The 24,395-nt window shown below is 37.4% G+C and overlaps 1 protein-coding gene across 3 annotated transcripts in view; it reads right to left on the bottom strand.

Moving 5' to 3' along the window:
* Positions 1 to 7,527: 7,527 nt before the first annotated feature.
* LOC757117 (adhesion G-protein coupled receptor G2) overlaps positions 7,528 to 24,395 on the bottom strand; it is a 34,656-nt gene continuing 17,788 nt past the window's right edge. For all 3 annotated transcript variants that reach the window (XM_030994279.1, XM_030994286.1, XM_030994293.1), the window contains 9 exons: positions 22,822 to 22,989; positions 16,417 to 16,577; positions 14,966 to 15,144; positions 14,255 to 14,481; positions 13,612 to 13,776; positions 12,749 to 12,858; positions 11,496 to 11,758; positions 9,935 to 10,001; positions 7,528 to 8,196 (listed from right to left, as the gene is read on the bottom strand). In XM_030994279.1, coding sequence (XP_030850139.1) covers positions 7,686 to 8,196; positions 9,935 to 10,001; positions 11,496 to 11,758; positions 12,749 to 12,858; positions 13,612 to 13,776; positions 14,255 to 14,481; positions 14,966 to 15,144; positions 16,417 to 16,577; positions 22,822 to 22,989 — 1,851 coding nt within the window. In that variant the 3' untranslated portion in view covers positions 7,528 to 7,685. The remainder of the gene's footprint in view (positions 8,197 to 9,934; positions 10,002 to 11,495; positions 11,759 to 12,748; positions 12,859 to 13,611; positions 13,777 to 14,254; positions 14,482 to 14,965; positions 15,145 to 16,416; positions 16,578 to 22,821; positions 22,990 to 24,395) is intronic.

The raw sequence follows: 24,395 nt of genomic DNA, 5'->3' as shown, positions 1-24,395 counted from the left end.
CAGTGTTAGAAATTCCTCGGGGTGATTGTCATCGGGGATAGTTGTCCTCGGAAGAGGGGGGTAGTTGTACTTGGGGGGTAGTTGTCCTCGGGGGGTAATTGTCCTCGGGGGTAGTTGTCCTCGGGGGGTAATTGTCCTCGGGGGGTAATTGTCCTCGGGGGTAGTTGTCCTCGGGGGGTAATTGTCCTCGGGGGGTAGTTGTCCTCGGGGGTAATTTTCCGGGGGGTAATTGTCCTTGGGGGGTAATTGTCCTCGGGGGGTAATTCTCCGGGGGGTAATTTTCTGGGGGTAATTGTCCTTGGGGGGTAATTGTCCTCGGGGGGTAATTCTCCGGGGGGTAATTTTCTGGGGGGTAATTGTCCGTGGGGGGTAGTTTTCCGGGTGGTAATTTTCCGGGGGGTGATTGCCCAGGGGGTAATTGTCCTGATACGACTGCTGACACCTCGGAATTGATCATATTTTGCATAATGTTACCAAGGATTATCCAGCCTCTCATGGTTGCAGTATAGTCCTTAGTCCTTGTTGCTTGTTATAATATCTAGTTATCTATTATTAGTATATTGTTTTAGTTGTTGAGCAGAGAGTGTTACAATTAAGTTACAACTTAATTTTGTTATACATATATTTATTTTAATCTTGCAGTTACAGGTACAGCTTAGAGTTAGATTGCTATAGGCCTTCTGTTATCAATTTTACAGATAAAGGTTACATGTTACAGTTACATTGTATATACGTAGTATAGTTAGTTGTTATATTCTTTAGTATTTGTACGGTTTGTTGTTATTATACTCATCATGTTTATACTCAGCTCTTTTCCCTATCTATATGTAACATATGTTTTATGGACCTCTGCCTTGTGCAGCTGAGTCTGAAATAAAGTTCTGAATTGAATTAAATTGAATTGAATTCATAATTTTGAGCTGCTTGTTGATAATGTTCTAATAGAAAAAGGTTATCAACAACATTCTTAGGTGTATATACTGTATAAATGAAAGATGTAACTGGAATGATCATGTGAACTGTATCTCTACCCCTATTTCTCGCAATATTGGTATACTATTTAAGCTAAAATATTTTTGGCCAACACATGTGCTAAAAGTATGCTATATAATACACTGGTTTTACCATATATTTCTTACAGCAATATCATATGGGCTACTCATATTAGTACAATACTAATCGTATATTAATGTTACAGAAACAAAGCAATTCGAGTTTGTACCGATGCAGGTTATCGCGACCGCACTGACCCTTTATTTGCCATGATAACGGCATTCTCCCCCATAACTAGTCATATTATTCCAACATAATGCTAATTTTCACTCCTACCCAACAAGGCATTCCAATGACTATCACCTATTTAACGCCAAAACAGCCTCAGCTCAAAACTCAATTAGACATTCTGGCCCTGATATCTGGAATGCACTACCCCCTGAAATAAAAGTCGATTATTATACAATGCTATTTAGAGCGGTGAAAATGTTTCTTATTGCGCATTATCTTTAAATCCACAATCAAAATTTGCTTACCATTAAATCTTCATAAGTTCCCCTCGTATACCCGTCGTTACAAAAGTCGATAATTTTCGGTACTCTTATTTGTTTGCTTCCATTCATTGAAAAGTTGAATTTAACCTTTCATGACCTGGTATGAATTAACGTATGAATAAAAAGTGGCCTACTTGGGATACTAACTTAACACTGTCTTCTATACAAACATTCCAAGGCTCCGACTCGCAGGCCTAGGTTTACAGTCTTTATAATTCAGCTCGCTGATCTCACATTCTTTTTCATATCGACCAGAAACCTCGCGAGTCTTTTCATTCTATAATGTATCCCAAGTTGGCCACCCTATATTCAAATGTGCATCTTCTTTTCGTTTTTGTTTTATCTACATAGGCCTATATCACATCAAAATCCAACTACCACATACATCTGTGAATCTTAATGTACACCACCTCTTTCTTTTCCCCTCTTTTTCTGTCTCTCTCTCTCTCTCTCTCTCTTTCCCCTTTTACCAATATTTTCCATCCATATTTGTACTATTATGTATCTATTGAGGGTATTCATGCTTTGCTTACTTTGTCAACCCTCCCATTTGATGTTCTCAATTAGTAACAGTCAGCCTTACTTTATTCTATATATATTCTTTTGTCATGTGTAAAATTTGCAATGTTTTGTTCGTTATATATTTGTAAAAATGCAAAAGAAAAAGAAAGTCAAACAGAAATAAATAAATCAAAAATCAAATAAATCAAAACAGGAAAAGATATGACTCTTGGTTCTATAACTACAAAAAAGATTTATTCAAAATTAAGTGCAAGGGTTACTCAAGAACCGTCAACTATTTATATCTGGTCGAATGTTTTGCATTACCAGACTATTTCAATTGGAACAAGTTTTTATAGTTCAAAATGTGTAAAATTGGAGATAACATGATTATAAGCAATTCAATTTTAAATTTCTGTACAATATTTTACCTTCAAAAGAAATTCGCTAATATGGCGTGTTCTTAATGACAGCAAGTGTAGACAGTGTGAGGAGGTTGAAACAACTTCTCATTTGTTATACACTATAAACTCGTTAGAACATTTTGGAAAATCCTTTAAAAAAATTATATCACCTTTTCAAGATAAATGTTTATATAAGTGAAGAACTTCTAGTAATAGGCTATAAAATGAACGATGTTACTTGTTCTTTTTCTTATATTTATATATATATATATATATATATATTCGTTTTAATGTTTTGTAATACTGCAAAGCGCCAGCGGGGGGGGGGGGCGCATATAGTGACGCAGTGTCGCTTGACGTCGTGTCCTGTGTGCGTCCTTTGCTGTTAATTTGCTGTAAATGTCTTATCCTCATATAGGTCTTTATACAAACAAAATTCGTGTACATATTTGTTTTCCCGTTAATGTTGTTTTTGTTAATTTTCTCGATATACGTGTCATGTTTGGTGTCCCAATCACAAGTTTGTTTTCAAACTTCTTCAGGGGCTCCTAATCCTATGTTTTTATATTTTCATGAATTATTATTGTAAAGGTATTTTTATGGTTGAATAAATAAATGGAAATTGAAATTGAAATGTTAACGCTTATTCGCAACATAGCACAGTACGCAGTATATTGAAACTTTATAAAGTGTATATTTAGGTATTAAGGTAAAAAAAAATACAACGACAAATCTTTATGGTTTGAATAGTTTATAGTGAAATATTATTTTAAAAGTGTAAGTAATTAGAAATTTGGAAAAGTAGGTGAAGTTCAATTTTTTTTCAAATCATTAGTTGCTGTAAGATTTGATTTTGTTATTGTATGTTATTATGTTATTGCTAATAAATACATCTTTACAAAAAATGACCTTTAAAATAAAGATATTTATTCTGGAACTTTTTTTTTCTTGTCTAAAGCTATAACAACCTAAAAAAAAAAGAATTTTAGGCCAATTTATTGAACGCTGTTTTATGGAGAAAATTCCCAACTCTACTCAATGCATCTTCAGTGCACACATTACAACTATGTGTTATCCCTCTGTACATTGAGCTTCTTTGGTCTACCTATATTTGCTAATGGACTGGTCCGCACAGTCGCCTTTGTGTGGCTGTGTGTGCAGTTGGCGCGTAGGGTCATGAGACGTACCTGTGCGCGCTGAGCAAAGAAAGACAAGCACAGATCCGCTTTAGTGGAATTTCGACCTGAAACTTTTCCATGTGCTTGGGCACCGAGCGTATTTTGGTGCCCCGCAGATCACCGGCCGGCCGCCGGGCAATTTCTTTAAAAAAATTAGCCGGTGGCCGGTGGGATACCACTCGGGAATCGATGGGTCATCAGTCGGTCACTGCCGGGACGCCGCCCGAAAAATCTCCCCGATTTCGCCCAGTTTTGACCTAAAATCGACCGGCGACCGACGGGAAATAGACAAGGTACCGCCCAGGCATCGCTGTGGTTCTACAGCATGCTCGACTTCTCAAAAAATCGTTAGGCGATGCCTAAATTCTAGCGGCGACCGAGCATGCTACAAATCGGTCGGTCGCCGCTCTGAGTTGTTGCTGAGCAAAGGTGGCGACCTTCTTCTACTCGGGGCCTCTATTTAACGTCCTGTCCCAGAGACGAATAGGGTGGACAAATTTTAATGTAGCGCCTTTATCTGACAATCAGTACATGACATCGGATTATACTTTTATCTAATGCTTTATGATTTCTCAAGACACGAAAGCTCATGGTTTTTGTTATTCTTCTTTCAATAGCATTTATTTATAAACTGAAGACTTTCATTTCACATTCAAATAAAAATATCAAACAAAATCAAATAAAGTCTAAACAAATTTTTACCAGTACATTTCTTGTTAACTTCCAGTCTTTTTAGTAGTTCACAAGCAAATACAAATTCAAATTGGATTTTCTATTATCAACAATCTTATAATTTCGTAACAACTGTCCACAAAGCTATGGTAATAAAATCTTCTATTTCGTTATGTTCGCTATTTTTTTAATGAAAAATCAATGTTAATGACAATATGCTTGTGAAAAACTGTTTTAATCAGCCAGGTAACATATGCCCCAATTTGTTTTATTTAATTTACACGTAACCAAAGCATTTATAATATCTTTATCTTCTTGACAATTATGGTATTTTGCATCTTCACTCATTCTCCATTTACATATATTACTTTCCACAGGCAATACGCTATTCAACACTGTAAAATTGAATTATTTCTATTTGTTTTCTTTTACTTGTAATAAATCCCGTTCAAAACAAATCTTTCATTTTGTATTCATCCTTTTAAAAAAATCCCAGAAGAAACAACATCGTGTATTTACCCCTTCCTGCTGTATCAGATGGTTATGTTAATACCACAAAATAAAATATGTTAAAGGTAATACAAAGTTTTGGTATGGGTTCATGAATTTGGTTCAAATGAACATATTGGAAGCATTTACGATTTTACCATATTTAATGATCGTTGTCGCGCTTGAAATCGAGTCTAAAGTGATGAAATGTTAAATAAAAAAATCGTTATATTGTAAAGCACCCTCTCAAAAGTGATATTACTTTAGTCTTAAAAACATGTTTCGTGACTACAATCTACCGATTTGCTATATCCGTTTGGAACTGCATATTCTGAGATTTCCATGGTCGCAGCTACCATGGAATGGCCCAAGGCGCTATTTAAAACAAAAAAATATAACTTTGACTGCTAATTTTGTCCCTGCTTTTATTAAATTAACATTATGTTTATATTGAGACGTTCTGTAGTTTAAATATTTAGAAAGATGTATATTAAGTATTTTGATGTTCTTCGTGATTCACAGAGTCGTTGGTTAAAGAAACATGGATTTTTTTTTTTTTTTTTAGTTTTTCCTCTTTTTTCGTAAGTCCCCAAATTTTTTCTTTTAAAGATTTTGCCAATCATTGATTTTATGACGTCACGATCATAGTAGATTGCAGTACCGTAGTAGCCCCATATATCCGCGTTCGTGGAATTTGAGAATAATCATCGACCGGAGTCGAGATAATTGCCCCCTGAAGCTTTCTCTTTAGGATGAGACTTTTTTCTTCATTCTTTATATGATGAGCTAGTCATAATCTCAGTAACATAATTAAAATAAGGCAAAACAGAATTAAAAGATACAAAATAAACTCCTAATGCAAGGAATAACCGGCAAGGTTGTGTATACATTAAAACAGGTCAAGACAGTGAATGAAAAGAATGGTAGAAGCTTTGAATTTGACCCAAATTCACATTTATTTAATCTAGGAAAGCTTACAATTTAGGTGATAATAAATACCACACATTCAATATTGTAGCAGTAGAAAAAAAACCCGTAATTTAATGGAATAAGGAAATTCGTACACAAATGCATTAGCACTAATAAATGCCTAGAATTACCTGGTCATAATGCGTAGTAACCCAAGCAATTTAGTTAGCAAAGCATCGCGGTTCACGAAACATCAAGTGAGTCTATATAGTGATGAGGTCAAGAATATAATAACATGAAAGATCAAACTGCATAAGATTACTTCGACAAAACCACAAAGGTAATTGTTACACAGTTTTCCGAGTGAAATGATTATTTCAAGAGGCCAGCATTGGATCGTGTACACCAAGCTGCTCATGAAAAGAGAGAGCGAATTAGATTAGAAAGTGCCCTGAGATAATAATTTAGCAATATGCAATTCGTTCATACATATTTAGAAAAAAAGTAATTTGTTTTTATACATTAGTAACTAGAACCTGCATAAATGAAGATTACAATTGGAGAAAAAGGGCTAAGAAGGACTAGGGAGGGCACACAAAATTTACTAGACATGATAATTTCAGTTTCAAAGCAATTTAACGATGATCCGAATCCAAACCATTCCAAAAAGAGGGACCGCTATAATTTTTTTTTTTGAAGGGCAAAAACTGTCCTGATTAGGTGGAGATAGAAATTATTTCTGTGTATTGTGGGATAGGAGTGAATAACGCTGTATATCTAAATGTATTGGACAAATACCGTCCACAAGACAATGAATAAATAATTATTAAGACCCTAGTGCACACATCATTGCAGCTGTGGAAGTTTTGTTTTCATTAATTTTGCTGATTTTCAAGGTGTTCTATCAAAATAAGTTCTAGGTGATAAAGGTTTATTTCATCAGAAAATCAATAGAAAAGTTCTTTGGTAACCTTTAAGACAATTAATGTGTAATAAAAATTGTAATTCTATGAAAAACAAATTGTGAGAATATGATTACCCCCCCCCCTCCCTCTTCCATTAAATGCATTTTTAAAAGTTGTTCTTTATATTTTGCAAATTGATTATTCAATCCACTTGACAGTTAAGCCTATAGAACCACGGTTTGATAAAGCATTTGCGATGCAGAAGAAAGCCATAAAGTATTCTTAGAATAAGATGACACATTTCAAAAGCTGACAATCGGCTAAAGCTAAAAAACAGTAAAAGAAGACAATGCGCTCAAGTAAAACCTTTCAACTACAGTAACCTATTATCAAAATAATTATCAAAAACCATCAATATTGGAAAGTTTTAAATATGTAAAAACTATCGATGGTAAGAGCATGTATCACATGATTTTATGTTACTAAAGTTCTCAAAGTACGCTCCAATGAAAACAAAATCAAATCATTTAACAACTTAGGGACCCTTTAAAATGACGCTTTTGGGCATGAGGGACATCGTTACAATGTTTTAAGAAATACAATGTGACCCTAACTACATGTAGAAGTGATAAATATATCGTTATCGTCTTTTTTTTGCTTTTATATGATAACCATTTTCATTTTTTATTGTATAAATGATGTATTAGTATCATGCGTTCGGATTGTATCATTTTGTGATTCACAATTCACATAAATATTTGGAACAGGCCCAGGGGAAATCTTGCAAAAGGTTTTGTTATTTTCGAACAATATATTTTCCTTTACATACTTGTTTTTTTAATTTTCTCAACTCAATCGTCCGTTACGTCTTACGCATACTTTTACATTAGTAGTAGTAGTAGTAGTAGTAGAAGTAGTAGTAGTAATAGTACTAGTAGTAGTTAGTAGAAGACTTTATTGTACAATTTTTTTTAACAAGACTAAACTGCTACATTCTACAAAACATCATGTTTCGACCCGGAAGTAACGATTATAACCGCTTGTCTTCCGGGGCACATTGAAGGCAGTGGTTCAGTAAAGCTAGTGTTTTTTTTCCATTTGGATAATCGTGACGTCAGAGGGTCGTGAATCCATGCGCGCTTCACTCGATGAGGTCCAAAAGTCTGAACCTCTACGCGCAGACCTTACACTCTGCAACAGTCGCATCCGAGTCGCCCTTAGTTTTTCTTTCACTTCAGGTTGCCTGATGCCAAAGAGGAGGAAGACAAAGACTCCCTGGAGAGAATTCAAGAATGCGAAGAGGGCACCGAATACCATGCGACCATCACCTACAGCCAGGAAACCAAAGACCCAAGTGAGACCGAGCAGCGTGCCGATTGCCACAGCATTTTGTGCCCGGCGAATGGTTTCGATCCGGGTTTTGGCTCCCCTTTCTTTCTTGGACAGCCTTGTACTGGTGGCGGAGAAAGTCTTCCTACCACAGGTTAGCTTATAGATAACAATTGTAAAGGTGATGCAATTACAGGTGAGGATCAGACCGATTGGCAGAATCAGTCCAAAATATAAAGAAGGTCCGGGTAAAAGGAAGCAGCTGAAAGAAAAGGGGAAACAAATATATATTATTTGCCACTGATCAAGAAATATTTATTGACCTTTTCCATTACAGGGGACATAAAAACGAAAAATATGACATTTGAAATGAATTTGCTACTCTGAGAATTTAACATAATCATTATAACATGAACTCAATATTAAGGCAACCCATTCATCTCTTGTTTGGATCAATGAACTTATGATCATCTACGCATGTTAAGCATCTCTGTAATATTGACTTTCTCATTAAGACTGCGCTTGTTGGCTTGTTAATGTAACTTTGAATGCAAATTATGACGAAAGACGGATCAAAGGTGTTTTGGAGCGAAAATATTTAAATATATATATGTTTATAAATGTGTATATATATATATATATACATATATATATATATACACATTTATAAACATATCCCTAGTACATATGCAACCAATTTACTTTTATAAGTAGGTTGCATTGAAACAGATTATTATGCTTTCATCGTAGAAGTGAAAACCACTGTGACAAAATAGAGAGCGGGATAGGGAAAAACTATTAAAAGTTAAAGTAAAAAAAAACGATTGAGAAAATGAGCTGCGTGCACCTAAGAGAATGAAGGTAATACGTTGTGGAAAAAGAAAGGAAATGGAGAGTACACTATTAAAGGGGAGGGGAGTTTTTCACCCAAAAAATAACAACACAAGTCATCTTATTATGTTGTTATCTCTTTTTAAGTGGCTGCCTTGGCAGGACATATAGAGTGATATGTGATTATACTGCATCCATAATATAAACTCGTTAGTAATCAAGATCAACATGGTGACGGTGATGATTCATAGTATTGATTATGCGCAGTATTTCGACTAAGAAGATTACCGTGACCCCTTTTTTTTAAATCGATTAAATCAAATCTTGTATTCAAGAGACAGTGGCAAGTCATGACTAGATAAGACTTCATGAAAGTTTGTGAATGACATCTGGTTTATTATAAATAAATCGCAGAATAGCATGATCTATGTAAATCAAGAAACAGTATTGGTATTCATACTTTCCTATTATATTTTCCCGCTCAATAGAAATATATGAAACAAACTGTATTTTTGACGCAGCAGTAGAAGCGGCAAAAGAATTGTCAAAGTTTCAAAAATTAAAATTTGTTGCTGGTTGTCATTGTTCTCGAAGCTTTGGAGATTATTCAGCCACTAGTCGTTAATCATTCGCCGATCAGCTACCGACAAATGTTCTCAACGAAATATCGCCCGGTAAAAATAGGTAAGCACTCAGAATCAGGCCTTGTTCAGGCTGTGATCAGGCGGCGATCAAGGGGCGATCAGTCAGCAATCAGTGTGAGACCTGTCGCCTACCCTTGTGGCCAAGATGAACCTGACATTTTCCACGACCAGTTTGATCGGCAAAAGGTTTTCGATGCAGCCACGTAAACCTCCATCCGACCAAAGCTCTGCCTGGAGACCAATGCCGACCACCGACAACCTTTTTAAGATAGCCAAACACCTCTCTACGACCTCTGACAACCAATTATCGAACAGTGGTTGTCCGAAATCGTACCTCTAGTGTGACTTAAGATTAACACGCCACATTACTTTCTAACACCTGGTTATATCTGTGTAAAACTGATATGAAGAGACGCACAATGCTTTCATGAAAAGCCGAGAACAAATTGAGCGTTTTGGATTAAGCACAAAGCAACGGAGGTCTTTGTCGGGTTAAGAGCAAAATTGTTGAATCTTTTTTCTTACTATTCAGAGTTTTGGTACGCTGTCCATTTGCTGGCAACTGTTGCTATGACGACCATGAACGGAATGCCTGTATTTTGGAGTATAAATACCATTCAGAAATGTCAATAAGTATAATATAGTGATAGGAGAAATGACTGAAGCAAAAAAAAATGAGTGAGAAACAAAGATTGATAATACATAACATCTTGGATAGCGGTCCTGGATACGATGAAAAGCGTCCACCTGGTAGGTTCAGGCTGAGATCTTCCCCGAAAATTTTTGTTAAAGGCAAATAGGAAATATAAGACATTATAATGTGTGTGCCCTAATGTGAACTATAACACAAAGTTCACATTTGCCTTAATTCATATGCCATAGGTAGCACATACTTCAATGTGTGTTTTCAAGATCTACAACATACAAAACAATATGATCAATATTACAAGCATGCGGGCTCATTAATTCAATAGATCATCTTCGCAATTTAATCATATTTAATGCATAAATCTTTGTGCCATGTTAATTATTTAATTCACCTGTTACAATTACTTACATTTCAATAGTCAGCGTGCGAATTGCATACATTAATTGTTGCTGGTAGGAAAAACCTTTGAAATAAATTCGTTTGTAACAGGTGAAAGAAAACATTGTAATGAGCACTTTAACAAGATTTATGGATTAAATTTGATTACATTACGGAAATGGCCTATAGGTGGACGAGAGATGTCTTTTCATTGACAAAGCCACCCTCCCCCAAATTTAAGGGATCCCCCAAGTTGTCTGCACTTTAATTTAAACCCGTCTGACACCATCGTCTGAGCCAAGAAAGTTTTGCAGATGATCAAAAGTGCTGAAAAGTTCTAAATACATAATGTAAATAAATTTGCTGCGACTCCTTGAAAACTTTTGAAATTACTGACAAATACAAAATATTCTTAAAAAAAAGGGGTGGGTTAGTTTACCCTTTAAGATGTTTTGCCACTTCCGCCATTATTTTCCTCGAATGTTAACAAAGCATCTAGAATCTTGGCACAAGATCGTACGACATAATGCGACCCTTATGGAATAGGAACCTTAAAGGAAATAGTCTTTGAGACGTGAATAGTACTCAAGTTTAAAAAACATAGTCATATCCACACGTCATCTTGCATAGATTGCAACCAGGGTCTCTCAATGCAGTACATACTTGTGTATTTGGATACGGGAATATCAAGTATATTGTTTATTGTCTCATATGTGAAGAATCGACACCTTACAACAATAAAACCTTTCGAATCACATAAATACGGTTTATAAAAATAACATTTCAAATCGGTGAGAGTAAACTTACACATTTGCGGGAGCTGGAGCTTTGTGTTTAAGTCATCAGAATATCAAATGAAAACAAACTGTCGGTGAATTTTAATACCGAAAGAAATCGAGTTTGGAATAAAATCAAGCATTATCCCCCACATATTTACAAAAATCAAATGATAATTCATTTTTTGGAGTGCCTTTCTATTATGCCTTGGAAAGCAGTTTATAACCTTTCTTTTGGAAATTCAAACGATTAAAAAAAAATGAAATAGAGCCTTCGACCCACCCCATCCGACGAGACAACATTTAAGGAGTAACTTGGGTATGTAGGTGTCCATAACCCTGACGAATGACATGTACATGCTGAAGGCTTCTACACCCATCCAAGCAAGCGATGCAAGGCAGAAGTAATGCAATAGGATAGCAACCACAGTACAGCTGATCCTCCAGGTCGGTCGGTCAATACCGATGACGAAAATGACGTATAAACATAGCAAAGCGAAACAGAGATTAACGATGATCTGTTGTGGTCGTTTTCCACGCAGTTTTCTGTGGGAAGAAATCCACGAACACATTATTAAAGTCAACGCGTTTGTCTACAAAACCCCTTTCTCGCCAAAGAAAATGAATTATCAATATTCATCTAGAGTAAAATCTACCATATTTATTGGGGCTATAGGCAGAAAATGAACGATATTTTATCAAATATATCGGTGGTATTTACAGCGTACATGTGATTTTACCCACATTAAATCAGTGTGGGATACTTTGTAAGCCAACTGCTCGTATATTCTTCCATATTATTGAACTGTAGTATGGGAAACTATGTACACGGCTAGGCTCTATGTATATTTTGGAAACAAATTAAAGTAGACTTTGCAATATGATTTCATGAAGTAGTCTCCATTATAACATGTTAATAAGATCATATTATTAAACTATACTTTACAGTACCAGGATTTATTTTGAAGGTACTATGCGGCCAAAAAGTAATGATTTTTATAGGATTTTCACTATTTTTATTGGATTTTCAAACTCTATATGGAACATTTCCATGCTAGTGGCGGTCCTAAAACGCCAGAGTAGACGATTAGAATTTTCTTTTAATTCTAAAAAAAATTGTGGGGGATTGTAGTGTGAACGTATGGAAAACGGAAGGTTAGAGAATGACAGTAACAGCTGTAAAAACAAAGAGGTAAAAGAGTGGAGACGGCTCGGTGATAGAGCCTTGGTTTCGAAACTGGGAGGACACGGCTTCTAAACCAAGTGGTTTCGCTAATGCCCTCTATTAAGGCATGTATACGGTTAGTTAGTCCCTCGGAAAGGTCTTAAAGCCGTCGGTCTCCTTGGTGCTTACTTACAAGCATAACACATGCTTTCTTATAAATCAAGTAAAATAAATAATCAAACCAAAATATGGAGGACGTCGTGCTAAGTGATGTTGCAAATGTCATGCATGACATGAGCCTTTGGGATGAAACGCTTAAACTGACAAAAAGTCATATTAACTTTAATCAGCTGGGTTCAAACATTGCTTACCTAAAACCCAGAAGAATGCTAATGGTCAAAGACAGACACACAATTGAAGCAATGCAACCGATGCGACTGATCAGATCAATAACTTGAGATTTAAGACTTCCCTTGATATCCTGAAAATGATAAAGAATAACGATTTGAATTACTATATCTACAATAGGATTCCCCTTTCCAGAAGAATTTTAGATGCATTCCGGTATATATACGATGGACCAAATTAAACTTATTCAAATGTTTGCTGTTCGTATTTGTTTACGATAGCAGAATCCCTACCTAAGAAGTTCATCAACACAAAAGAAGTTTAAACAGGAAAAGATTGGGAGGAAAGTTTAACTCCTTAAAATTCGATCGAATATATTTACATGTAATGGTATGTTTGTGACTATCAGATTCGAACAAAATACCCAAAATATCATTTTTGTCTCTCATGGCTCCCGAAGGTCTTACTAAACATTGTGATTGTAAAAAGTAGTTTATTGGCTATTAGTTTTGTTATAAGTCAAGAAAATAAACCCATAACAAGTTGAAAGAAAAAAGTAAATCTAGTAGTGTATAGTACAGACTAAAATCAAATACATGTATTAATGTGGGCTTTATAGTGCCTAGGTACGCATAACTATGACGTGATACATGCCACCATAAGTAGAGAAGTAGAACATGCATACAATTGCCTTATATAACGTTGTAAACGACCATTGTCTTTCATTCCATAACTTCTTGAAATATCTATGCTCAAAACTGTTCAACACTCAATTATTTCCCCTTTTGATATGATTAACATATGTTCACGATCAAGATGTCTGTATCAGCAACATGGCTTCACGCGTTAACAAACGAGAACATGAGATTTGAAATGGATATTATACCAAAAGAACAGCGAAGCTTGTGAGATGATTACACCGACAGGCCACCATGTCTGTAAAGGTAGTTTTGTCGATTTTACACCCTTCGTCAGACCATTCTTCCAAGGTGATGTCCCAAAACACACAGCGCGCTGGAAGGTTGGTGCCATTGTATTTTTCCGCCGAACTCTAATACAGGTATGCATAACAAAGAACAATTAAGGCGTTATTGTATCGCAAAAACAATTCAGTTAACATTGGTATTCTGAGAACTACACCATCCTAATGACTACACAATTGCAATTTTTGTGCTTCTCTGTCCAAACTGTTTGTGTTACACATGTGATCTGTGACTACATTCTTTCATTACCAAAAGTGGCACCAAAACACAATACATCTACCATTGCTTAGATTTGGCTTTACAGGGCTATAAGTATCGACCCCTGTGTAATGGAGTTTTTAATGGGAATTTCTATTTAGTACATGACCTTATCATCTGTTGAATAATTTACCCTCATTACGACATATGTCTTAAGCTTATCTTCATCATTACAACAAACGTTTTTGGTGAGAAGTGCAATTGACAGCTCCTTCATCATGAAATTTAGTACAAATTCGGGAGTTATTAAGTGGTCGTTTCAATAAAAGAGAGTCTACATAAATATACCTGATTCACAGGAAACACAAAGGTAATTGATTCATTATCAGGGAGGTCTTTGATATCAGTTCCCTCAATGGTCACAGTTAAGATAGGAGAAGCGACAACGGTGATCTTTGGCTGCTGATTCTGCTTGTCTCTAGACGATGGAATACTTGATGAAGATGGTCTGTCACCCTGAAACAGTTTGGGCGAGTTTACTAGAAAGACACTGACGGGTATTGCCTTACTGTCATCTAAAGTTCAAACACAGTGTTGTATGCGTTCAATATACGTGAATGTAATACAAATGCAGTCTTTACAAGAAATCTTCATTTCGGGGAAAACTTACTTTTTGAGTAATTGGTCTCAATGGAATGTCAGGGGTTTCCCATTTGACCGACAGCCCACGAGACCAACATCTACAAATGGGTTCAACACGACCTTTGTAACTTGACAAGTGTGGGTGGGGGGAGATTGGGTCTATCATTAGATCGTTTGCTTGTCTTTTTATTTGTTTCTTAGCTTTTGGTAATATGGTGTCTTGGTTATTCTGATCGCAAACATTTCTTCTTAACTATTGCAACATTAATTTTTTTTTTATGTTCCAATTTATATTATATAAAGTGAACTGTACCTCAGAGTTATGAGAATAATGTTGATTTAAGTTTTAGTCTTGAAGCTGTAGTTTTTCGAAGAAAGTAATGTCAATATCGAAAAAGTAAAGAAGAAGAAACAAACCTGGCACTAAAGGTAGAATTGCAGATGGTAAAGTAACATATGCTACGTCCGCCATATTAGACATAGTTCCTTCATCGGTTGAAATATCGATGACGTCATTCCCGGCTCCACCTATGGCAGTTCTGAGTGGAAAACTCGTCCTATCAACTTTGACGACTGCTAGTATAATATTTGATCCACTGTATTTAGAAATAAAACAATCAGAATGTTGGTGGGGGGGGGGGGTTACACACGTGGGTATTTGGGCTTATTTAGGTATCAGTGGACGTATCAAATTGATAACATGGGTTATAGAATGTAGCCAATGTATTTGGTCAAAAGACATCACGTGACCGTGCACCTTTCTCTCTTACTCCACCCGGGTGATGTACATTGGTACCTGGCAGGAATGAGTTCCTTGAAATTCTACCTAGAGCGCCGTAATGGCCGCTTTGCTGAAGCAAGGATAACAATCGGGCAGCGCCAGGAGCGTCACGATGTGGCGGACGTGTGCGTTTTATAAGAAACCATTTTTATTATTATCATTATTTATTACCAAATGATATTGCACGGATAAGATGCGCGTATGCTCATCTATGTCACGTTTGAAAATAATACCCAATGACATTAGGCCAGTTTACAAATTTAAAAATTCAGCTGCATTTAAACTGCAACTACGAGGATGAAAAAAAAAAAAAAAAAAACGGGTGCAGATTTCTGTTACAATAGCAGCAACGCAAACGTTGCAATTCTGCACCCAAAGTAGTGTAAGAATTACACCCTAAGGGGTGCTGCTATTGTAGTAAATGTCTACACCCCTAAGAGTGCACGTATATGCTCCCTTTCAGTGGCGGATCTAGGGTGAGGCCGCGGGCCCGGGCCCCTTCCCTTGGGAAAAAAACGTGTAAAAACAAGTTAATTTTACCTTTATTTTGGAGATGGGCTCCCTCCCCTGGCGCTCAAGGGGAGGGGGGAGGTGCGATTTTTCAAATTTTCGAGCTCCCCCAAAACAAATTAGTGCTCACTCCCCTTTCCCCCACTGAGCGAATTATCGGCCGGCGCGATTTTCAAATTTTCGGGAGCAACAAAAAAAGAATTAGTGCTCAGCCCCACCCCCCCCCCCCCCGCCCCACTGAACGAATTATCGGCCGGCTGTATCGCCGCTAAATATTTTCTCACGAATTGGGCCCCCTCCCCTGCCGCCGGTTGGATCCACCCCTGCTCCCTCTAGGGTGCAAAACTACACCCCGCCCTATATGGTGCTGTTTTAGTAGCAGAGGTCTGCACCTCTAATGGCGCAAATTTGTACCTTTATTTCTTAGTGTGTATGATCGCGGTTTGTAAAATTCAACCTTTAAAATAAATCATATGGAATTTTAAATGGATTTGACTCTGATTTCTAAAAACTCGAGATCACTCAATACTGAGACAAGGGAAGGGAATCCATCGCGTCCGGTCAATTATCCTCATACCTGTAGGTGAAGTTGTTAGTGGATGTCTTTTGAATGACTTCAGTCAATATGGAGATTGTAGTCAGTATTTCGTTTGAGACCTGCTTGGAGCTCGTTGTCTCGAAGGTACTCTCTGGGATGTTCAAGATATTATCCACCGCTCCTATCACGCTCTCGGAGACCTATTAGAAATTGATTTGTGCATGATATATTTTTTTTTATAGCAGATTTTTCTGCATTTATTGATAAATCAAATATAAAACATTCGAATAACAATAATAGTTTATAATACAATTGATTTACATAAAGAATGACAACTTAAATACACACAAATAGAAAATGCATAATTGAAAGCTTAAAAGTATCGAGGTAAGTAAAAAAAAAAAAAGTAATCAAGATAAATGCAGAGGCCAACTATCATAAGCAAGAATGCTTGAGTCGATAGCAGCCGGGAAGGGGGGGGGGGTACATGGCGTGGTATAGGCATGGATTTAATTCATTCCCAATCCACTTGCAATAATTAAAGGACAGGCTAATTGATTTTGAATATTGATGTTATTTGCATCATGGTATACGAGAAAGTGACAACTAACAATTTTATAAAGTACCGCCTTGGAAACATTCAAAGTAATGATTATTAATCATTATAAAACTAAAATACCGCCCCATTTTTGCACTTGTCTCTTGAAGAGCGCTCCGATCACTCCTTAGATTTGTGACGTCACTAACGGGACCAAATGAGCTATGCACACGACGTTCCATAACATAAATACACTCTAATGCCTGTTTTGTCGTTTTCCCTTCACTTATTTCTCTTACGTTACAAGGGTCATTTAATAATTGTGATTATTTTTTCTATTCTAAATGTCGAACATATTTAATTTTGAGGAAAAAAACAGTCTTAAGTATTCTACATCAGCGTTTCTCAATCTTTTTTGGGGCACGCACCCATTGATGACATAACAAGTTTCGCATCACCCTAATCCCAAATTCATCAAAGATGATTTGTTTTCCACCCAATATAATTATACATAAACGCACGCTCGCATTTTCGCGTTAGGGCCGTGAAATAAACTATCCGGATCTCAAATACTGCAAGGGAGCAAGAACAAAATGGAACTTTCATTATTGTAAAAATGTTATTAGTCATCAATATACACTACAGACAATATTAAATTATATATACGTTCATCTCGTTGCCATGGATCACCCTGATTTATAAATTTTACGAGAATTGAAGCGAACAAGGGGGAAAAGGACACTTTGTTGTGTTATAATTTTCATTGTGATATTTAAAAAATAAATATTAATAAGGTTATGTTCCGGCGCCATGCTGCTCGAGCCATGACGATATTCCGGCAGCGAATACCCGAATATCGTCATATCATCATAATGGAGATATTCATAGACCATGCTGCCTAAAACTATCAGATTTTTTAAATTCTGCGCGCAAGCAAAATTATAATTTACTCATCATTTTCTCATAAAAATACCCAAAGTGATATATTTTTGAGCACCTTGAAGTTTCTGATATTCCGTTATACCAAAATTAGTTATATTATAACTAAAATGTTCTCGCGGCACCCCGGATGAGAACGCTGTACTAGATTGCTACAATTTGAGGGGTCAGATTGACCATACGGGGAGGGGATTACACGACAATTATTTCTTCATAATTATAAGAGTTTGATTATAAGATATACCCTTTGCCCTGTGGAAAAATTGTGCATTTCGTATTGAAATATTTTTCCCGTAGGTCTTCTAGCTATCTCTTAATCCTATCACCATTTGGTTATCTTCTCTGCTGTACACTCCCCCCCCCCCCACTCCGTGATCGGAGGGATACCATGCGTGTTATGGCCCGGTCCCACTGGCCGATGGACACAAAACGTATGCATAACGGACACAGCGGACGAGCAAAATTTTCGGGGTGGTTCCATCCGTTTTCATCCGCTCCAGAAATGGACAAAATTTGCGAACAATTTGCGAACGAAAAAAAACGGACGTGGGTAGTATAAAGCGGGGATGTTAAAAGGATGTTCATCGGAAGCCTAGCGGGTGAAAGCGGATGGAAGTGGATGACAGCTTTGAATACTTTATATACGAGATGCATACGCTTACATCCTTTTTATTTCCGTGCTACTAACAATGTATAATAATAATAATAATAGTTCGTTCTTTTATAGCGCATTTCAGGACCGAAGGCCCTCTCAAAGCGCTTTACAATGTACAATGTACGTTTACATAATAATTACATAATAATTACTCGAAGCATTCATCAAAGAGGTGAGTTTTCAGCGCTCTTTTAAAAAGTTCAACATCAGTCATGGAGCGTAGCGACACTGGAAGAGCGTTCCAAAGTTTTGGTCCACCACATGCGAATGCCCTGTCACCATATGTTTTTGTGGCTCCATGATTGAGGGTGAGAAGGTGTTGAGAAGATGACCGCAAACGCCTTGGTGGGATGTACGGTGTGAGTAAATCTGAGATGTACTCTGGACACATGCCATGGAGAGCTTTGAAGACGATCAGAATCACCTTGTAGCGGATCCGTAACTGAACTGGCAACCAGTGAAGATCTCTCAAGATAGGTGTTATGTGTTGAGACCTCTTCACTTTCGACACTAAGCGAGCTGCAGAGTTCTGAATCCTCTGTAGCTTACCTAGTTCTCTCTCTGGAGCTCCCAGGAGAAGGCAGTTGCAGCTGTCAAGCAGTGATGTTATAAAGGCGTGGACCAATATCTCAGTTGTCCTGCTATTGAGATAATGACGGACACGACCTATTCTTCTGAGGGCCAAAGATGCTTTCTTGCAAGTATTGTTGACATGTTGCTGCATAGTCAAGTGACAGTCAAGGATTACACCAAGATCACGAAGAGATGGGGATGGTCCAACTTGACTGCCACCAGATGTAATAGCGCCCAGTTCTTGACGTTGCCTAAAACGTGACGACACATGCAATACCTCCATCTTACTATCATTAAGTGTAAGTTGATTTTCACTCATCCAGCAACGAATGTCCAGTAGACAGAGTTCGAGTTTTGAGACCATTTGGTCCCTTGCCTGGGGTTTCATTGTGACATACAATTGTGTGTCATCCGCGTACATCATTGTTGAAAATCCATGGCTAAGGATGATTTCTTCCACAGGAGCGGTATAGCATATGAACAGGAGCGGACCGATCACCGATCCTTGCGGGACGCCCCATAGCAGCGTTCTGGGATTAGACTTCACATCCTTGACTAACACACTCTGTTGTCTTCTCGAAAGATAGGATGCAAACCAGTCCAATGCCACCCCGGTAACACCGAATTTGTCTCGGAGCCTGGTAAGAAGGATGGAATGATCCACAGTGTTGAATGCCGAGGTTAAATCCAATAAAAGAAGGACTGCCTCATTCCCAGTATCCAATGACTGCAAGAGGTCATTCTGAACTCTTATGAGAGCAGTCTCTACGCTGTGGTGCTGCCTGTATGCAGATTGTCTAGATGGTAGTAGAGAGTTCGAATTCAGATACGTCATCAGCTGCTGACTTACGATACGTTCGATGACTTTCCCAGGGAAAGGTAAATTTGAAATCGGACGGTAGTTTTTAAGAGTCTCTGGGTCTGCAGAAGGACTCTTCAGCGTTGGGATGATGAGTGCAGATTTCAGTGATGATGGAAAGGTTCCAGTCTGAAGTGACTGGTTTGTCATGTCCGTTAAAGCAGGAAGAAGGATATCCAAGCACTTTTTGAAAACACATGCTGGAACAGGGTCAAGTGAACATGCCTTGATCTTATTTGATTTGATGATCTTGAGCACATCAGCATGGGAAGCCTTGCCAAACTTCTCAAATGAACAAAGCGGTTTGCTTCCAGCTACCAAACATGAAGAAGCCCCAGAAGATCCAGGTTCTTGATTGTCTACCTGTTCGTAGTTCCGCGTTCTTAGATTGACGATCTTACTTTCAAAGAACTGTGAAAATCTTTTAGACAGTTCTGCTGGTGAAGTATGAAGTGGTAAGGTCTGTGAAGGGCTCTCCACGGTCAACCTTTGGATGGTTCGGAACAATTCCTTGTGGTCACAGCCTGACATTTTGTCACGATGATAGTTTCTCTTTGCTTCCTTTAGGGCAGAATGATAGTCTGATGAAGCATTTTTGAGCAGCTGCTTATTTATTGTTGTTACACTGCTCCTCCATCTCCTCTCTTTCGCCCGGATATTACGTTTGAGCTTTCTTAGTGACTCGTCATACCATGGTGCATGTGGTCGTAGTTGAATACTCCGCTGTGATACTGGGGCATGCTTATCAAGAGTTGTGGACAGTGTTGCATTATAGAATTCAACCTTTTCATCCACATCAATATATGCAATATTAGTTGCTCTCTCAAAGCACGACGTAATGTCTGTATAGACGTTCCATGTACCTCATCTTTTCTCCCTCTTTCCGTTTTCAGCTGCAGCGGATGTAAGTTGCGAGGATGCCCAGAGGATGCATAGAGGATACAGCGGACGTTTAACGGATGATAACGGACATAGAACGTTTGTTGCTCGTATTTGTCGCGGATTTACATCGTACACGGCGGAAGTTCATCCGTTCTAAAAGTTTTGTGCAGCTTAAAACTTTTTGCGCGGATGAAATCACAGTGGACGGATGCTCGATGGATAGAGCGTATGAAACACGTATGCAATGAGTACACAACGGATGCATAGCGTTTTCCAACGGATGGCAAGATTTTTTTACGTTTTACATCCTCTTTGCATCCGTAAGTGCAGTGGGACCGGGCCTTTACCAAAATGTCCGGTATTAAAGGAGTACTTTTCACGCACCAAAGTCCGGCTCGTAGTATACACAAAATCCCGTTTTACACACTGGACTTAGAGGGTGTGTTCAAAAGGAGGGAACATGCATATGCGTACCCTAAATAACACTGAGTGGGGGGGGGGGGGGGCAGGTGTACAATGCATGAAGGACGCAGATCGGATCGCCCCAAATAATTTTCGAAAATCGTTTAATTAATGCGCGTCGTACAGTAGGTTATCATAAAGTAAAATCACGACTTGATTTGATGGTGAGTAATAAAGAGAAGGCTGAGTTCTGGGAAGAGATGAAAAATAATTTGTGAGCGCTATCATTGGTATTATGCAAGTGTGGAATAACATCAGATTAAAAATGTTCCCTAAAAAGCATGGCTCTTCAAATGCCTTAATATTCTAAATATGGCATGTAACATCATGAAATTCGGGACGGATTCTTATGCCACATGTTCGTGTAGTCCCATATACATCGTTCTGTGTGTACAGTGCTTGTAACTTTACACATACTTGGCTAAATTTCGTACAATTTGATGATTCCAGGACCTTGCAGTACACACCAATACTTATATGCTAGATGATCAACCTTTTCTTATCAATTCCACAACGTTTCTTTCACAATGCAATCGCATGACTAGAACTCAACTCTATCTGTAGACCTGTACAGAGAAACTAAATCTTAGTGATTAATGCTCGTAAATATTCCTGCTACAGCAGCTATAATCTCGTCATCTTTCCCATTCTTTTAAGAAGGTAAACATCACAATCAATCAGTATTCTTCTTCTTTTAGTAATTAATGTTGGAAAAGGATCAGTAAAGTAGGCATAAATAGGCCTATTGGAAGAGCATTTCCATCATAATTATATGGCACTCTGAGATTTAAAAAATAAAATGAACAAGGTAATTTACATCCCAAAACTGCTTACTAGCGTATAGGTTCCCTTGATCCTCTATTCATATTAATGTCGATAATATTAATGAGTCGTAAATGGCCGTTCCGTGACAAATTTTGAAATTCTTGGTTGTCTATCATGTTATAATCTTTTTTTTAAAACAAACTAAGTTGAGAAATGATGGAAGTTTCATGATCTTTGTTTGTACGCTCTCAAAATAAAAAAAATTAAGGCAATAATGATAGAGATAATGATAATGGTAATAAAAATGCCCCCTAGTCGCTTGTGAATCCCATTGTTTCATACGTTTTGCCTCGATCAAATAATTATTTTTAAAAGACTAATCATATTGTCCCAATGTCGCTAAATTGTATGATAAGATAATTTTTGAAGGGCATTTTCAAACAATTTATCTCCTATCTCACGTCCTTCTTTCTTCTCCTTTATCTCTCCCTTCATTTTCACTTTTATTTTGCCATTCCATTTGGGAAATCTACAGATGCACACCACTATCTACATGCGAGCCTCATTGATTATAACTAGAACCATAAGGCCCCAATTTTGTCCCTTGAGGAATTACAGTGAGCTCATCCTCCAATTAAGAATAGCTCCCTCTATTTACAAAGGCTTGGTTCTGAGATGACGTGTTAAATGATAAATCCATACAATAAATAATTGTACTCAATGCGATATGTACTTGAGGAGCATAGCATCACTAAAAGTTTGAAATCTTACTTGTAAAATGACATCTTCTGTTAAGTTCTGCTCCGATGCAAATCCAACGATGCTTCTCAATTTGTCGGTGACCGATTCCAGGAGCTCCTCATCAAATGTCGTCGATTTCTCTGTTACATTCACTAATTCATCAGATATAACTTCTATATTGGCCATCGTGATATTTGTCTAAATAAGCAATTATTGAAAAAGAAAATGAAACACAACTAACCCTCAAAACTTTAATTGCGTATCAAAGCTGTACAAATATATACATATATTCAAAATTGAAAGAAAAAAGTAAATGAAACTACAAAACTACAAAATAACAAATAAAGGTCATTTGCCAAACAATTTTGGTAGAAAATGTATACTGGCTGAGTAATAAGCATAGAAAGATAAGGAAATCAAGGAGTACTAGCCCCGACATCATTTGTGTAGTCCCATACATATCTCTCTGTGTACAGTGCTTGTTACTTTATAAAGACTGGGCCAAATTCATTATGATTTTGATGACTCCAGAACCATGCAGTATACACCAATACTTACATGATACATGATCAACTTTTTCTGATCCATTCATCACCCTTTCTTTCACAATGCAATCGCAGGACCTGGGGTGATTCACTAACAGCTAAAATCGATCCGAAATGAGATTAAAATCGCTCTTAGGCTCCTGAGAGCGATATCGCTTTTAGGAACTGATTCACTAAGGCATTTGGGATTAATGCTAGCAGTGAAATCGCTAAAGGCTGAGAGTGATCCGGATTGCTCTTAGCATTGCCTTTTGTGTGTAATCATTACTAGGACACTTTCTGGCCAAGACAGAACTGTCAAACTGAAGCTAAATTAGAGCAAACACAAGGAAGATAGATTGATTTGACTGATTTGATTTACTCTATGATAGGATAGGCCTAATTTAATTAGTGCCAACAACATGCAAAACACCTTAGACTTGGATTTTACATCAAGACTGTACGATGATCATCCCTACAGCCTTGGCCCAACCCACACTAGAGCCGGCTACATATAACGTTAAATCCTGCATTTAACTTGAAACAAGAGTAAAGAAAGACAAACTATACCCACAGAAAATCATATTCATCCTCACACTGCTATAAATCTACATGAAAAAGTCATGAATGAATTTCTTTCTGTCTTGTGCGAAATTTCAATCAATTTTCTTGTAATATTGGAAAAAAATCAACATAGAAATGAACGTCATTGACAAATTAAGCGACGATTATCTTAATGTCGATCGGTCGCTCGATTGATTGATGCCAAGTGACCAACATTTGAGTCTGTTGATTGGGTGGATTGATCGCGTACATGAATATTCATATGCGTGCATGATTATTCACGCTGGGATTGATCCCAGCCTAAAAGCGATTTAGTGAACAGTCAGGTAGAATCGCTTTTAAGCTGGGATTGAAATAAATCCCAAACATTGCTCTCATGAACGATATTGTTCCCAGTTAGTGAATCACCCCCCCCCCCCCTCCCAGAACTCACCTTTATCTTTAAGAAAATTTCACGTGTATTCGGGATTATTATCAGGATGACTTAGCACATGTATTTGCTTTGATGGTCTTATA

The sequence above is a fragment of the Strongylocentrotus purpuratus genome, unplaced genomic scaffold (genome assembly GCF_000002235.5).
Source record: "Strongylocentrotus purpuratus isolate Spur 01 unplaced genomic scaffold, Spur_5.0 spur5_contig_850, whole genome shotgun sequence".
NCBI classification, from domain to species: Eukaryota; Metazoa; Echinodermata; class Echinoidea; order Camarodonta; family Strongylocentrotidae; genus Strongylocentrotus; species Strongylocentrotus purpuratus.
Note: the sequence above shows the minus strand (reverse complement) of the source record. Positions and strands in the feature narration are given on the sequence as shown.